The sequence below is a fragment of the Sapajus apella genome, unplaced genomic scaffold (assembly GCF_009761245.1).
Source record: "Sapajus apella isolate SASKATOON/1434 unplaced genomic scaffold, GSC_monkey_1.0 scaffold8, whole genome shotgun sequence".
In the NCBI taxonomy this organism is placed as follows: Eukaryota; Metazoa; Chordata; class Mammalia; order Primates; family Cebidae; genus Sapajus; species Sapajus apella.
The window spans coordinates 35832886-35851623 of NW_022436948.1; the positions used below are offsets into that span (position 1 = coordinate 35832886).

An 18738-nucleotide genomic window follows, 5' to 3' on the forward strand; every position below is an offset into this window, starting at 1 on the left:
GTATGAAGAAATCAACTATTTTTGTATGTTAATCTTATTTCTTAAATGCCCTGCCTTTAGTTGCTTATTTAAAACTTCAATGGATTATTTCCCTTAATGATGCCATCTATAAATACGATCACTTTTACTTCCTGTTTTACCTGGAAAGATTTTATTTTTTATCTTCCCTTATTGCTCTATCTAGAACACCTAGTAAATTGATAAATAAAACAGAGGAAATTAAACTTGCTAGTCATGTTCCTGATCTTAGAGGGAAAGCATTCAGTTTTTCACAATTAAATGAAATATTAGCTATAGGTTTTTATACATTAAAGAACTGCCTTTTAAGTTTGCTGAGAGGTTTTGTGAGGACTGGTTGTGAGATTCTGCCATCATTGTTTTTTTGTGTCTATTGATATTATCATGTGGTGCATCTAAAATTGTTAGCATGGTTAGAGAGGGTTTTCCATAGAAACAGAAACAATAGGATATATAGAGAATTTTGTGTGAGGTGATTTATTAAGATAATTAGCTCACAAAACTATGAAGGCTGAAAAGTCCCACCATATGCTGCCTGCAAGCTGGAAATCCAGGGAAGCTGGTGGCATAGCTCAGTCCAACTCTGCAGACCTGAGAACAGGGGGAGCTGACGGTGTGACTCTCGTTCCAAGGCCAAAGACCTGAGAACCAGGGGAGCCACTGGTGCAAGTCCTCGTTGAAAGGCCAGAGAGCCTAGAATTCTGATGATCAAGGGCACTGGAATATGGGTGTGCCAGGTCCAGAAGGGAGAGAGAGACAATGAATTTGCCTTTCTTCTGCCTCTTTGCTCTATTTGGGCCCTCAACTGCTTTGACGATGCCCACCTATGTTGAGTGAGAATGAATTTTTCTTACTTAGTCCATTGAGTAAGATTTAATTATTTAAATGACAGTTTATTCCAGGAATGGCCCCTCACAGCCAGATCCTAAAAGAATGCTCTACTAGTTATTTAGCTATACATTAACCCAGTCAAGTTGACACCTAAAATTAATTATCACATGGTATTGTGGACTGAATTGTCCACCTCACTCAAAACTACAAATATTGAAGTCTTAACACACAGTGCCTCAGAATGTGATTATATTTGGAGATAGGGCCTTTAAAGAGGTAATTAATTTTAAATAATCCATCTTTTTTATAGTTTCAATTTGTATTCACTCTGATCTCTGCTAGTCTACCTAGTTGTCTATAAATTTTGATATCTTTGACAAATTAAGTCTTGAGCTTACTGACATTTCTATTGTGATTCTGTGTTCTGTTTAATTGAGTTTTATATTCTGGTCTTTATCTTTTTCTTTATTCTACTTCCTTTATTTTCATTTGTTCGTATTCTAATTCCTAAACAAATAGTCAAGGTTAGGAATTTGAAACCTTTATTGTTCTGTTACAGGAGTATTTTGTGTTACAAATATCCCCTAAAATACAGTTCTAAAGGCATCTCCTAAATTGTATCTTTAATTTCATTGTTATTTTAATTTTGTCTTTGACCCATATGATATTTTTAATTAGTTTTCAAAAATTTGGGCAAGTTCCTAATATCTGTCTACTATTGATATCTAATTCAATTCCATTGTAGTCATATAACATTTTTATATAACTTAATTTTTTGAAGTTTAATATAACTTATTTTGTAGAAAAACATGACATATTTCAGTAAATATTATAAGTGTACTTGAAACAAATCTGTATTTCCCACAGCTCATTGGTGCTATTGTTGGGTATAGTATTCTATTATCACTTAGCTGAATTTTATTGTGTTGTTTAAAATATCTTATTTTTTGTAGTGATTTACATTCTACTTTTTGTGTAAATTGAGAGAGAGTTATTATTTCAACTAGATGAGTTGACCTCTTTATTATTGCTAAGTAAATCTTTTTATTCTAGACAATATTCTTTGCTCTGAAATCCACTCTTTCAATTATTGATATAGTCATTCTAGCTTTCTTTAGATTAGTGCTAGCATGCTATTTGTATTTCTATTCTTTCAGTTTCAACTTATTTTTGTCTTTGTTTTGTAAACTTAAAAAAAATCAAGTCTTTCATTCTCTGTCATTTAATTGGTGTTTTGAACTTTATATTAAATGTGATTATCCATGTAATTAGATTTTATTTTGTCACTTACTATTTGTTTTGCATTGGTCTTCTCTGTTTTTTTTTCAATTATTTTATATATTTTTTACCTAATTTAGCATTAACTGGATGCATTTTATCATAATGTTTTATCTAAATTGTAGTTTATTGGCTATTTGTTATTTATTTTAATGGCTGCTTTATGGTCTGGACTTCACAGCATTAATTTCCTTAGTCTACATTTAGGTAATATTATTCCACTCCGTGGATGTTCTAAGAGCCTTGCAATAGTATGATTGTATTTCAACCCTTTTGAATTTTGAACTATTGTTGTAATTCATTTAACTTATATATATATATTCAATAGATATTAGTTTACTGTTGCAATTTTTTCAACTACAGCTATCTTTAATGAGATTAAAATTATTAAAAGTCATACCAATTTATTTGTGTAGTTATCATTCCCATGCTCTCACATTCCTTTGAATTTATACAAATTCTTATTTGTTATCATTCTGTCTTCTGCCTAAAAAAATTTATTTAGCAATTCTTTTAGTGTGAATTATCTTTTATTATATCTGGCTATTTTACATCAATAAAACATCTTTCTTGGCTGGGTGTCATAGCTCAAGCCTATAATTCCAGCACTTTGGGAAGCTGAGGTGAATGGATCACCTAAGTTCAGCCTGGTCAACATGATGAAACTCTGGGTGTGGTGGTGGGAGCCTGTAATGTCAGCTGCTTCAGAGGCTGAGGCAGGAGAATCGCTTGAATCCAAGAGGAGGTTGCAGTGACCCAAGATTGTGTCATTGCACTCTGGCCTGAGTGACAGGAGCAAAATTGCATCTAAAAAAAAAAAAAAAAAAAAAAAAAAAAAAAGGTCTTTCTATAAATCCTTATTTTAAAAAGATTTATTTTTGTTAGGTACAGAAATCTAAATTGACTTTGTTTATTTATTTATTTATTTATTTATTTATTTTTTTATTTTCATTCACTTTCTTCTTGCTTTCATTTTTTCCTAATGGGAGCTAGCCATTATTTTTATCTTTCTTCCTTTGCAAATAACATTTTTTTTTTTTTCTGGTGGAGCTTTTAAGATTTCATTCTTATCACTGGTTTTGAACAATTTGATTCCAATATGTCTTGTTGCAATTTTCTTCTTGAGTACTGTGATTTAAGCTTATTGAGTTTCTGGCATATTTGGGTTTATATTTTTACCTTATATGGAAAACAAAATGTTAGTTTTCATTGTTTCAGTATTTTTTTTTTCTTCCACCTCTTTCTTCCGCTTCATGGATTCTAAACACGTATATTATCAACTACTTGAAATTTTCCCACAGCTCACTGGTGCTTTGATTGTTGTGTTTTTATTTTCTTTTGTTTTTGTATTTTGACTTAAAAATTTGTATTGCTCTATGTGTGAGTTTAGTAGTCTTTTCTGGATATTCAGACATTTTAGATAGCACTGGATCAATTCTCTTTCCAGGCCTACTTGTTCCCTATTGTGGAGGCAAGTCCCTCTGTGTACTTTATCCCATGCCTGATGAATCATGAAGCTTTCCAGTCTGGCTGGCAGGAAAGTGGATTATCTTAAGCCCCGTGTGAGTGACACTGTTATCTCAACACTTTTAGATGAATCTTTTCTTGGTAGTTGCTTCACACACTTATTGGTACTCAGATGAATATGTGTGAATGAGACTATATGCCAGTCTTCAGTGTTCTGTTTTTATGCAGCTCTGTCTTCTCTGCTACTCTGTCATTTCAATATTGTCTTGTTTTCCATGTACCGTTATCACTGTCTCCTCAAGTCAAGGAGTCTGCCAGATTGTATAAAATATTATTAAATATATATATATGGATTCTTCTTGACTGTGTTGAAGCCTGGAATCTCTCTCTGGGCAGTAATCTGGTGTTATCATAGTGCTTATATAGTTTTTATTTCCTCCATCTCTCAAGATCATTCTCCTTCATTACCTTATATCCTTTGTCCTTCAAAATGCTGTTTTATATATTTTGTTCATTTAATTTGGCGACTTCAAGCCAGAGAATAAATACTTCCATGTTTCTTTACATTGGTCTAAAGTGACAATATTGTTTCATATATTTCTTATTTCTTTTAGCAGGAAATTTTATTAATTCATAATACTAAGCTTTAATAAATGTACATTAAAGTGTTAAAATTCAAGCATTCATGATCAAAGCTAAAAAAGTTAATGAAACAAGGAAACCAAAAACCGCATGTTCTCACTCATAAGTGGGAGTTGCTCAATGAGAACATATGGACACAGGAAGGGGGATATCACACGCCAGGGCCTGTCAGGGGGCAGGGGACAAGGGGAGGGGATTAGGAGAAATAACTAATCCTAGGGGATTAGGAGAAATACCTAATGTAAATGATGAGTTGCTGGATACAGCAAACCACCATGGCATGTGTATACCTATGTAATAAACCTGCACGTTCTGCACATGTACCCCAGAACTTAAAGTATAATTAAAAAAAAAGAAGAAAATCTCAAATTATTTAAAATGATAACTAATATTTAAATAAAAAGAAATTTCAAAGAGCACATTGTGATATAGGGAGCACACTATATCAAGAACACCAGTGGTGAAATAATTATCAGTTTCAATAAGTACTTTGAATAAATGCACTGAAGTGACTCTTGATGGAAGTTTCTTCTGACAATGAAAAATCTTCTGTGTAAGTTAAAATTATGAAGTAATTAAGTGTTTTTTAAATGCAGTTTTGAAGAACCAGAATAGATTCAGTGACGTAAGAAAAAGAAAGTATTTAAGCTAGTGAGGCATAAATAAAACAATATCATGATATTTTTTTTTTTTTTTTTTTTTTTTTTTTTTTTTTTTTTTTTTCTTTTTTTTGAGACGGAGTTTCACTCATGTTACCCAGGCTGGAGTGCAATGGCGCGATCTCGGCTCACCGCAGCCTCCGCCTCCTGGGTTCAGGCAATTCTCCTGCCTCAGCCTCCTGAGTAGCTGGGATTATAGGCACGCACCACCATGCCCAGCTAATTTTTTGTATTTTTAGTAGAGACGGGGTTTCACCATGTTGACCAGGATGGTCTCGATCTCTTGACCTCGTGATCCACCCGCCTCGGCCTCCCAAAGTGCTGGGATTACAGGCTTGAGCCACCGCGCCCGGCCTGTACTTTACTTGTTAACCAAAAATCTCACAGTCCACATACCTTATATTTTGAAATTTATTTTAATTGTGGGAAATTTTTAAGTAGTACAACAGTGACATTTCTCCCCAGTGTAATGACTCTTACAGTGAGAGTGAATACAATTTTGTTCAACTTTTTACTCAATGTACCAATGTTTACTACTTTATCTCTGATATGTGGCCAATCAACTTTTGCAGTGGCTAGAAGATTATTATTGCACAAGGCAGACCATTTATATTTGCAAAACTCCTTTTAGTAAGTAGAAATATGTCAACTTACACTTACTGTATCACACCTACCATTTGGAGTACAATGAAGTCTCACTTTTTCTGCCTAAATGAATGCTCTAATATTTAAAAATAATTACTACTGAAATCAATAGTAAAAAGACATTTGAGGGGTAATTGAGGAAAATTTGATATAAGTTGCATGTTATATTTAAATATTTTTAAAAACATTTTGTGAGGGTTAATCATATTTTTAAGAAAATGTATTTTATAAAGATGCATAGTAAACTACTTAGTGATGAAAGTCATAATATCTGATATTTGCTTTAAAATGATTTGTGAAGATTATGCATATGGCAATTAAATAATATGGCAGCAAACCGCAGTGCCATGTATGTACCTATGCAACAATCCTGCATGATCTGCACATGTACCCCAGAACCTAAAATACAATAAAAAAAGCTCATTAAAAATAATAATATGGTAATTATATAATAAGGCATTTAAAATTTGCTTTTGTCAAAGCCATTTACTTCTACTGCAGAACATGAATTTCTTTTTATAAAATAATAACTTTTTTAAATCTATAAACATACTAACTAGACTAAAGAAGTTATGTTTCAATACTTCATAAGTGGGAAAAGACACACTCTAGATTCTAATTTAGTTAACATAGCAGTTTCTTGTCAGAGAATATCCCATGAAACAAATGTTTAATTGTGCACCATGTTAGCGTTAACTCAAAATGTTTAACTTTGCCTACATTCAACAGTTGAAAGATATGGACAAATGGCATATTCTATGAATTTCCCATACATTTTCTATTCATACCATTTCCATGCATTAGAAAGTGTTTCCATGAATTAGAAAGTATTCTTAACATAAAGAGATGTTGAATTTTATCAAATGCCTTTTCTGCATCTATTGAGATAATCATGTGTTTTTTCTGTTTAGTTCTGTTTATGTGATGAATCACATTTATTGATTTATGTGTGATGAACCAATTTTGCATCTGGTGACAAAGAAAACCTGATCCTGGTGGATAAGCGCTTTGATGAGCTGCTGGATTTGGTTTGCCAGTATTTTACTGAGGATTTTTGTATCAATGTTCATCAAAGATATTGGCCTAAAATTTGTTATTGTATCTCTCCTAGGTTTTGTATCAGCCTGATGCTGGCCTCATAGAATGAGTTAGAGAGGAGTCCCTCCTTTTCAATTTACTAGAATAGTTTCATTAGAAATGGTGCCAGCTCTTAGTACATCTGGTAGAATTCAGCTGTGAATTTTTCTGGTCATTTCAATAAACTAGGTATTGAAGGAACATACATCAAAATAATAAGAGCCATATATGATAAAACCACAGACAACATTGTACTGAATGGGCAAAAATTGGAAGATGCCATCACTCACCACTCCTATTCAACATAGTATTGGAAATTATGGACAGGTGAATCAAGCCAGAGAAAGAAAGAAAGAATATTCAAATAGAAAAAGAAGAAGTCAAATTATCTTTGTTTGCAGATGACATGATACTATATCTAGAAAACCCCATTCTATCAGCCCAAAAGCTTAAGCTAATAAGCAACTTCAGCAAACTCTTGGGATATAAAATCAATGTGTAACAATTGCTAGCAATCCTATACACTAACAGCAGGCAAGCAGAGAGAGAAATTATGAATGAATTCCCATTCACAATTGCTACAAATAAGGGAAGTGAAAGAACTCTTCAAGGAGACTTACAAAACCACTGCCTAAAGAAATCACAGAGGGCACAAATGGAGAAACATTCCATGCTCTTAAATAGGGAGAATCAACATCATGAAAATGGGCAGTATGCCCCAGGTAATTTATAGACTCAATTCTATTCTCATTAAACTAGCATTGACATTCGTCACAGAATTAGAAAAAAACTATTTTAAAATTTATATGAAAATGAAAATGAGTCTAAATAGCCATGACAATTCTATGCAAAAAGAACAAAGCTGGAGGCATCATGTTATCTGATTTCAAATTATACTACAATGCTGCAGTAACCAAAATAGTATGATACTGGTATAAGAACAGACACATAGAACAATGGAACAAGAATAGAGAACTCAAAAATAAGACAGCACACCTATAAGCCTCTGATCTTTGACAAACCTGAAAACAGCAAGCAATGGGGAAAGGACTCCATATTTGATCAATGGTGCTGGGAGTGCTGGCTAGTGATATGCAGAAAATTGAAGCTGGACCCCTTTCTCGTACCATATACAAAAATTAACTCAAGATGAATTAAAGACTTAAATATACAACCCAAAAATATACAAACTCCAGAAGAAAGTATAGGCAATACCACACAGGACATAGACACAGGCAGAGACTTCATGAGGAAAACACCAAAATAAATTGCAACAAAAGCAAATTTGAAAAATGGAATCTCATTAAATTCAGGAACTTCTGCAGAGCAAAAGAAGCTATCACTGGAGTAAACAGACAACTACAAAATGGGAGAAGATTTTTGCAATCTAACCATCTAACAAAGGTCTAATATCCAGAGTCTATAAGGAACTTAAATTTACAAGGAAAAAACTAACAACTCTATTAAAAAGAGAGCAAAGAACATGAACAGACACTTCTATTTTTTAATTAATTAATTATACTTTAAGTTCTGGGGTACATGTGCAGATCCTGCAGGTTTGTTACCCAGGTATACTCATGCCACGGTAGTGGTTTGCTGCATCCATGACCCCATCATCTACATTAGGTATTTCTCCTAATGCTATCTCTCCCTAATTCCCCCACCACCTGCTATTCCTCCCCTAGCCTCCCACTCTCTAGGCCCCAATTTGTGATGTTCCCCTCCCTGTGTCCCTGTGCTCTCATTGTTCAATACCCACTTATGATGAGAACATGCGGTGTTTGGTTTTCTGTTCTTATGGGACAGACACTTCCCAAAAGAAGACAAACATGTGGCCAAAAAACATATGAAGAAAAAGCTCAAGATCACTGATTATTAGTGAAATGCAAATCAAAGCCATATTGTGATACCATCTCATGCCAGTTAGAATGGCTATTATTGAAAAGTCAAGAAACAACAGATGCTAGTGAGGTAGCAGAGAAAAAGGAACACATTTACACTGTTGGTGGGAGTGTCACTTAGTTTAACCATTGCAAAAGATAGTGCAGCAATTCCTCAAAGACCTAGAGGCAAAAATAGCATTTGACCCAGCAATCCCATTAGTGGGTACATACCTAAAGGAATATAAATCAGTCTGTTATAAAGGTACATGCATGCATATGTTCATTGAAGTGCTGTTCACAATAGCAAAGATACAGAGTCAACCTAAATGCCTATCAATGATAGACTAGATAAAAAAAATATGGTACATATACACCATGGAATACTACGCATCCATACAAAAGTATGAGATCATGTCCTTTGCAGGAACATGAATGGAATTGGAAATCATTATTCTCAGCAAAATAGCACAGAAACAGAAAACCAAATACCAGATGTTCTTATTTATAAGTGGGAGGTGAATAATGAGAACACATAGACACATGTGAGGAATAACATACACTAGGGCCTGTTGGCACAGATAGCACGAGGAAGAGCAGCAAGAAGAACAGCTAATAGATACTGGCTTTATACCTAGATGGTGGAATGATCTGTGTGGCAAACCATTATGGCACATGTTTACCTACATTATGGCACATGTTTACCTACGTAACAAGCCTGCATATCCTGCACATATAGCCCTGAACTTAAAATAAAAGTCGAAGAAAAAAATGAAAATTAAAACAATTAAATAAATTAAATTAAATTAAAACAATTAAATAAAAAAATTAAATAAGAATGTATTCTTGTTCTTCAGCCTTTATTTTGCCCTAACAGGAGGTTTTCTGTGTTAAGCTTTATTCTTAAATTTAGTTTAAGTACAAAATATCTTGATGTCTACTTTTGGCTAAGAAAAAATTAATGTAAAAAATGGTGTGCAATAAAACAATGCATATTTTAAACAGTAGAACCCTGTTCTACATACTATCACCCATTATCTAGTCTTCTTTTGCTGAGTAAGATGAACCTCTACTGAATTATGTCTTATCTTCAATGTTTTGCTTTTCAATTGTTATTTAATACTTATGTAAAGTATGCTGTTTAATTGTTTTCAATTTGTGATAGCATTTGCATATCATAAGGGGCACGAAGTATATCATAGTGGAATATTTCATAGTGGGATAGTAGTCATCATAGTTTTCCAATTAAAGTTAACAAATATTTTTCTACTTGTCAGCTTTTCATTTATCATCAGGGGTTTTCCAAACAAATTAAAACTGTGAAATGATGTACATGTATAATTGTAAAATCTAGATATTAAATATCAAGGGATTCTATTGTTATTATTTTCTCTTTACTCTTATTCTTATATTTTGTCAAAATATTTTAAACAATATTTGTCACTGTCTTTCTAATCTTCCAAATGTTATGCTGGTAATTCTTGCCTATTTATTGGCACATCCATTAACTTTGTTTTATTGCTGTTGTTATTGTTATTATAAAGAAAATTATTTTTTGTAATGAATTCTAACAGATTATTGCTAACATAAAGAAACCATAACAAATTTTAGACAATCTTAAAATCCAGTGGTAAATATTTTTAAATATTATAAAAATAATATACCCAAGTATAGAAAGGAACAAACAATACTTCTAGATGAAATTTAAATAGCTATTTTTTTTAATGCTCAGAGGTGTACATGTAAAATTTCCTGTACACATCAATGTTCCTCTGGTATAGTAAAGTAGATACTAAATATGACCTATGTAAATTGCATTTGTGGGCAATTTAGTTGGCACAGCTTTTATGAGAAGCAATTTTGCAACACAGATCAAACATTTTAAAAAATTTCTATCCCTTGACACAGCAATAATCCCATTTATAGGAATCACTCTTATGGGACAAAAATAGCAAATGAAGAAATGTTTTATTTCTACCATTATTTATAATGATATTGTTTATATTACAATTTATTAAATCAATTATAATGAATTAATTATAATGAATTATAATTGATTTGATAAATTGTAATGTAAACAATATCAGCAGACCTTGGCCCTTCAATAAGCCAAGGTCTGCCAGCCTCCGGTTACAACACGGCTGCGAATGCCCTGGCCGCTCTTGTGGATGCTGCAGCTTCTGCACCCCAGATGGATGTGTCCAAAACAAAAGAGAGTAAGCATGAAGCTGCCAGGTTAGAAGAAAATTTGAGAAGCAGTTCAGCAGCAGTTAGTGAACAGCAGCAGCTAGAGCAGAAAACCCCGGAGGTGAAGAGATCTGTTCAGTGTTTATACGCTTCTTCAGCCTTTCCAAGTGGCAAGCCCCAGCCTCATTCTTCAGTAGTTTATTCTGAGGCTGGGAAAGATAAAGGGCCTCCTCCAAAATCCAGATATGAGGAAGAGCTAAGGACCCGAGGGAAGACTACCATTACTGCAGCTAATTTCATAGACGTGATCATCACTCGGCAAATTGTCTTGGACAAGGATGCGAGGGAACGTGGCTCTCAAAGTTCAACTCTTCTAGTAGCTTATCTTCACACAGGTATGAAAAACCTAGCGATGCTATTGAGGTGATAAGTCCTGTCATGTCGCCTACACCATCCCAGGAAAAGCTGCAGACCTATCAACCAGAGGTTGTTAAGGCAAATCAAGCTGAAAATGATCCTACCAGACAATATGAAGGGCCATTACCTCACTATCGACCACAGCAGGAATCGTCATCTCCCCAACAACAGTTGCCCCCTTCTTCACAGGCAGAGGGAATGGGGCAAGTGCCTAGGACCCATCGGCTGATCACACTTGCTGATCACATCTGTCAAATTATCACACAAGATTTTACTAGAAATCAAGTTTCCTCGCAGACTCCCCAGCAGCCTCCTAATTCTACATTCCAGAACTCACCATCCTCTTTGGTGTCTACACCTGTGAGGACTAAAACGTCACACAGTTACAGCCCAGAATCCCAGGCTCAGTCTGCCCATCATCAAAGACCAGGTTCAAGAGTCTCTCCAGAAAATCTTGTGGACAAATCCAGGGGAAGTAGGCCTGGAACATTCCCAGAGAGGAGTCATGTCTCTTCGGAGCCGTACGAGCCCATCTCCCCACCCCAGGTTCCAGTTGTACATGAGAAACAGGACAGCTTGCTGCTCTTGTCTCAGAGGGGCTCAGAGCCTACAGAGCAGAGGAATGATTCCCACTCACCAGGGAGTATAAGCTACTTGCCTTCATTCTTCACCAAGCTTGAAAACATATCACCCGTGGTTAAATGAAAGAGGCAGGAGATTTTTCCAGCTGCTCAGCCAGGAACTGAGATCTTTAATCTGCCAGCAATTACTACATCAGGCTCAGTTAGCTCTAGAGGTCATTCTTTTGCTGATCCTGCCAGTAATCTCAGGTTGGAGGACATTATCAGGAAGGCTCTCACAGGAAGCTTTGATGCCAAAGTTGAGGATCATGGAGTTGTCATGTCCCAGCCTATGGTAGTAGTGTCTGGTACTGCCAACACCTCAGTTGTGACCAGTGGTGAGACACGGAGAGAGGAAGGGGACCCATCACCTCATTGAGGAGGAGTTTGCAAACCAAAGCTGATCAGCAAGTCAAACAGCAGGAAATGTAAATCTCCTATCCCTGGGCAAGGCTACTCAGGAACCGAACGGCCGTCTTCAGTCTCCTCTGTACATTCAGAAGGGGATTACATAGGCAGATGCCAGGGTGGGCCTGGGAAGACAGGCCCTCTTCAACAGGCTCAACTCAGTTTCCCTATAACCCTCTGACTATGCACATGCTAAGCAGTACGCCACCAACACCGATTGCGTGCGCTCCGTCTGCTGTGAACCAAGCAGCTCCTCACCAACAGAACAGGATCTGGGAGCCGGGGCCTGCCTCGCTCCTCTCAGCACAGTATGAGACCCTCTCGGATAGTGATGACTGAACTGCCCAAAGTGAGAGGAACAGGGTGCAGGAAAGGGATCTCCAGTTTTTGACGGTTTAATTTTTAGTAGCAGGTCAAAAACCTGGCCTTCTATGACTTATGCCCTGAGACTTTTCAGGATAGCCAGCCCACAGATGATGAAGAAATGATGGAAATTTATTTGGAGAGTCAACAAAAAAAAACAAGAAACTGACTTTGTTACAGGCAATTCAGTGGACTATAATAGTGGAGGGTTGAAATGTAGAGTTTTTAAAAAGTGGACAGTTCCTGTTCTTACATCTGTTTGTAAAGAAAACCATAATGTCTTTAAATCACTCTTCTGTAAATAGATTATCTTTTTGCAGTGTAAAAAAAATAAAGAAAATCATATTTATTAGTAATGTTTCATAAACTAATTATTGCAGGACAAGTCCCCAGAGGTCTTTGGCGACCCAGCTCTTTCTCCCTTTTTCACTTGTAGTTCTCAAGAATGACTGCCGAATGTGCTAGTCATGCCACATTCTGCGGTAAGGAGGGATTGACCAAAACAGCCTGGGCTCTGTTTTCATCTTTTTCTAGAATATTCTGTCATGAAATGCTTTAGCCCGGAGTATTAAGAGTTCATAGGTATAAAACCCAGGGTGGAGTCCACTTTGGGGATTCTTCAGCTGCAGTGCGAAATGGGGCGTGTACAGAAGAGACTCCATGCATCACCCTGGGCAGCTTTCCTGAGCCTCTGCAGATGAGTCCATTGTGAATCCTAGTCTATGTTGCTCCATGCTGCCCGTCTGTGAGTGAAAAATTTGCTTCACTTGAAACATGTCGTGTGAGTGTTCTGTCTTCCTGGACATGTAAGTGGATTGATACTGGTTTATGATATTAGTCTGGTGTTTCACGTCCTATCCTGGGTTTGATACCAGTATACAGTGAACCTGCTTCACAATTTTATGTTCATGATTTCCATGCAGTGTTGCCATTTGGACTCACAAGGACACATGCACATGCATGTACCAAAATAGTACTCTTCAAGAGAATAATGAAGATGACAAGTGTGCTATTTCGTTCTCTTCTTATTGAAGGTATCTCACTGCCAATATCATATTAGCATTGGCCGTTCAATGGTGCAAATTATAAAAATAGTCAATTATTTTAGTGTACTTCATACTTCAGGTGGAATTGATACGTCCAAGTAAATCTTACTGCATACCCATATTACTGTTCAGTTGTATTCAGATCTGTTCATTAGTTATGGACTGATGCAAATCTTGCTATCTAGGAATATACCAATATTGAATTTTATAAAATAAAGCATTGATATTTCTATATTGCTAGGGTTGATATACTATTTGATTTTACAGTCACATAAGTATCTTACTAGTTTCTTTCTTTGCATGGATTTAAAATTCTATAACATTCAGTATTTGGAGATGATGATTTTCCTATTGTAAAACTTAGTCTGTCTGAACATGTTCTGTGTTTCTCCTCTCTTTGGTTTCCTATTTTTTCCTTAAGGAGGTTACCAATCCTGTATTGAAGACCATATTTCCAATGGAATTAAAATCTCTGCCACAGAAAATGACCTTTCTTCACTAATTCATTCAGCAGAGTAGCCTTCCTCAGCATTCCTTAGGAGATATCTAACACATTTTTCCATTTTAGCACAGGAATGATTTTTAAGAACTTGTTATTTTTAGGGCAAAGTTCTTCTTAAACTTTGAGTACATTTCTAGCTTTATCAAACACATGTAAATGACTTGAGAAGCTTAGATTGTTATACATGTTTTTGTCATATTAATGACTGAAGTGAATTTAAAAAAAAAAAGCAGCACCAAACTTCTAGTGATATAGAACCAAGACAGAAAAAGTTTATGTGGTCTAATACTTTTTTATCTTTCTAAGAAATAGAACTTCATTCATTTTTCTACTTCCTAGGATTATAAGTAACTTAACCTTGTATGAAAACAACGATGTACTCTTGTTTTAGTACATCTTGAAGTAGTACTCTTATTGAAGTAGTACAATGTCTACTTCAATACGGTAAAACTTATTTTTACCATCGCTGACCTGTCAAAGTAAAACAATTGCCTTTTCCAGGAAATTATTTACCTGAAATTGATTCCCTTTAATAGCTCTAGCATAAAACTAAGTGTATTTTAATATAAGGAAAAACAACTATTAATTACTAAATATTATGTGCTAGGCACACTACTCATAATTTTTTTGTTTGCTTGTTTTTGAGATGGAGTTTCGCTCTCGTTGCCCAGGCTGGAGTGCAATGGCACGATCTCGGCTCACCACAACCTCCACCTCCCAGGTTCAAGCAATTCTCCTGCCTTAGCCTCCCAAGTGGTGGCACATGCTGGGATTACAGGCATGTCCCACCACACCTGGCTAATTTTGTATTTTTAGTAGAGACGGGGTTTCTCCACGTTGGTCAGGCTGGTCTCGAACTCCCAACCTCAGGTCATCTGCCTACCTCTGCCTCACAAAATGCTGGGATTACAGGCATGAGCCAACACTGTGGCCTGTTATTTTGTTTGATTTTTTATTTTAAGCTTTTCTAGAAAACATTAAGTTACAGTTTCACTTGGAACCCTAAGACAGAGAGGGTAACTACATATTCACATATGAAAGTATATGAAAGTGGGATAAGAGATTTGTCAAGCTAAAATTATAAAATTGTAAGCAGTCTCACTGTACTCTAAATTTTTTTTCTCTAAAGTCACAGTTCTTAACCTTTTGGGCTTTTAATTTTGATAAGAGGAAAGGGTGACCAAACTCATGTATAGGTACTTCTTAGCAAACACTTGGTGTGGTGGGAATTCTTTCCCCTTATCTGAAGCCTAGGGAAATGCTTCAACACAGCTACTGAGTGTGTTTGTTTGCTGTGTGCTTTTTGAAGGTTGAGGAACTTACGCACTGCTGTCTGACATGTCTAAGAAATCTAAAGACTATACATGGCTGTATACTTTCCTTGAGAGAACATATTTAGGGTGGCATGTTCCCCAGAGCTTGTTTGAATAAAGACATGTTATTGATTTCGTGTACCAAAATTGGGGCATATGTCTGAAAGAGAACTGGCCTGGCATTGTCTTATATTCTCTCTATAAGATTGTCTTAAATTCCTGCAAAAAATATGTACCCAACAGGGATGTGGTCTGAATGTGGTCTGACTTTGAAGTGTGAAAACCTAGGTGACCTGACAGAGGAAATACATTCTCCTGATTTAGGGGGACAGCTTATAGAAGACCGCTGGTGAGGGCAGGGAAAGGCTTAAAAATGTACCTTATAAGAAAAAGAATCCTCTTTAACCAACTGCTGTGTGCCAGAAGCGTTACAGCTATCTCACAATATTACTAATAAAATACAAATTTCTTGCCCCTTAAGTTACAATTTGTTCTCCACTTCAATACTAAAGGCACTAAAATCAGCCCAGAATTTAGGAGACATGTGAGGTAGAAAAATAGAGAAAAACCCCTCATGTACTCCTTCCTCATAGTAGGCAGTTTATTTGGAGCAAGCTAGGTAGGAGGAGAGAAATTTCTTGGAATGAAGATTGGTATTTTATTATTTACTAGATAAATATATTAAATATTGAATTAATGCACTTTTTAATACTGGAATAAGCAAATAACTTTTAATTACCTAAGAGTTATTAGAAGTCATGTCATGTGTTCTATTTTTTATCCAAATGAGCAATTGGAGCAACAATTGCATAAACAGTGGGGAAAATGATTTTTTTCTGTGTATATTCAATAAGCACCACTTTTTACATAAAACTTATGTTTTCTACATCTACTAACTGGGCATTATCTCTAAATAGGTAAGCATAAATATCTCCCTTTAATAAATGAATAAATTGAGACATAGTAATAGTTAAGCCATGGATACACAATTGACAAAGACCAAAGCAAAGATTCTGATCCATGAGTGGCTGACTTTAAATTCATTAAGTTATTTCCACTATCTAATGCAAATATACACAGCTTTGGATGTTTTCGTGATATTTTGCATATGTACTTTGCATTTGAAATTTCTTCTTTATTATGAGGTAGCAAGAAATTGAAAGGAAAGCCAATAAGTAAACATTAAAATATCTCTGAAATGTGACATAGTAAATTTTATGAAACATAGAAAAGGAGACAAGATAGGTAGACAAGAAGTGGGCATTCCATTTTTCTATCTATCTATCTATCTAATTTATCTATCTATCAATCACCTATGTTTCGCTCTATCTTCTATTAACTCCCTTATGGCAGAAGTGACTTAGATGAATAAACAAAAGTATTTTATTAAAAATATTACTCTACAAATTAAAATATTCTACTAAACTTTTTTTATTAGAAGAAGAAATTTATTTAAAACATGAGATTTCTTATAAAATTATGTTATGACCAAGGGTGCCCAATCTTTTGGTTTCTCTGGGCCATGTTGGAAGAATTGTCTTGGGTCATACATAAAATACACTAACAATAGCTAATTAGTTAAAAAAAAAAACTCGAAAACATCTGATAATGTTTTAAGAAGGTTTACAAATTTGTATTGGGCTACATTCAAAGCCATGCTTTGAAAAATATTTGCAAATATTTGAAAAATATTTAATCCAGTTTCTCAGAAAAAGAAACATCTTTTCCTCTTTTGTGGGGGGAGCACTAATCCTTCAATACAGTCTTTTGTTTTTCAGTTTACTCATCCTTGGCAACATTCAGTGTTATTTGTATTATCTTCATTATATCAAAATTGTGTGCAACCTAGTGAGGTTTTCAATTCAAAATGGGGAGGTTTTTTTTTTTTTTTTTTTTTTTTTAAATACAGGATTTTTACCACAATTGGACTTGTAAGAAAGACCACCTGATAAGACAGAAAAGTTTAACATTAAAATTTATTAAGTGCTAGTGACACGCTTTTCAGATTAATTAAGGGATTAAGATTTGTATTCTTCTGTCTGTTTCAAGTTCGTGTTACTAGCATTAAGTTAAAAGTCCAAATTCCTGCCTAAATAAGACAGGGAAGTTCTGTGATGCAATTGCTATATCAAGGAACTGTTATTCCAATGTCAGCTCTAGAAGCACCAATTTAATTGCATGTTATGGACTTCACAGAAGGTGGCATCTCATAGGAAAAATAGTGTTTTTTTTTTATTTTTTGTTCACTTTGGTGGCAGTTAAATAAATGAGCGTTTCTTTTACAAATATATATTTTCATCTATATATTTATTTTAGATTGGGCATGGTGGCTCATGTCTGCAATCGCAGAACTTTGGGAGGTCACAGAAGTTGGATCACCTGAGGTCAGGAGTTTGAGACCAGCCTTGTCAACATAGTGAAACCTCGTTTCTACTAAAAATACAAAAATTAGCAGGGCATGATGGCAGGTGCCTGTAATCTCAGCTACCTGGGAGGCTGAGGTAGAAGAATCACCTGAATCCAGGAGACAGAGATTGCAGTGTGCCAAGATCATGCGATTGTACACCAGTCTGGGTGATAAGAGTGAAAATCTGTCTCAAAAAAAAAGAAAAAAAAAAAAAAAGAAATATATATTCCTTTTATACTTTTTTGATATGGATGTTATGTTTCACAATAAAAATATATGCATTTTGTAAATGGAAGAGAACAAGTATATTAGGAAAAAAAAAGAAACATAACGAAGCAAACTGAGAAGATGTGGTAGAATATAGTGAACAAAGAAAAATATTTAATTCAATAAAACTTTTTAAAGAATGTTATTTCAGTATAAAACTACCATGTCCTTGCAGTCTTTTAAACAGGTAGAGTGAATATACTGAAGGTTTATTATACAAGTCATGTATTTACTGCCATCAGAAATATCATGTATAAAGTGTCAAAATATGTAATTAATAAGATTGGATCTGCACAATGTCATTTTACATGTAAAATTTTACTATTTGCTGGTACAATGAACTACTATGTCTGTAAGGTGCTCCAACACTTTGTCATTAAAATATGTATGCATTTTGGAAATGTATCTATATACAAGTTAAATGTATTAAACAATAAAATACAATCCAAAAGTCATGGTCAGTCTGTGTGCCTATTTCTTATAAAAATCTCTATTTTTAAAAGATCATTATGTATTGTAATTTTAGATACACAATTTAAAATTATGTAATAAATGGTACAATATTGGCAGATAATTTAGCTTAAAAAAACTCTTACTCATTTTTCTAATTTAGATTTTTAGAGCTTAATTTTCAGTAACAAATCTTGAATCAATTCACATGTCACACATTCTATTATTGAGGATCACCATATTCTATGTGATTCTTTAACA

The 18738-nt window shown here is 34.8% G+C and overlaps 1 protein-coding gene across 1 annotated transcript in view; it reads left to right on the top strand.

Moving 5' to 3' along the window:
* LOC116550642 (nuclear receptor corepressor 1-like) overlaps positions 1-12798 on the top strand; it is an 83898-nt gene extending 71100 nt beyond the window's left edge. Inside the window, 3 exon segments of the mRNA XM_032276662.1 lie at positions 10585-11049; positions 11052-12227; positions 12230-12798. Coding sequence (XP_032132553.1) covers positions 10585-11049; positions 11052-12227; positions 12230-12468 — 1880 coding nt within the window. The 3' untranslated portion in view covers positions 12469-12798.
* The last annotated feature ends 5940 nt before the right edge of the window (positions 12799-18738 follow it).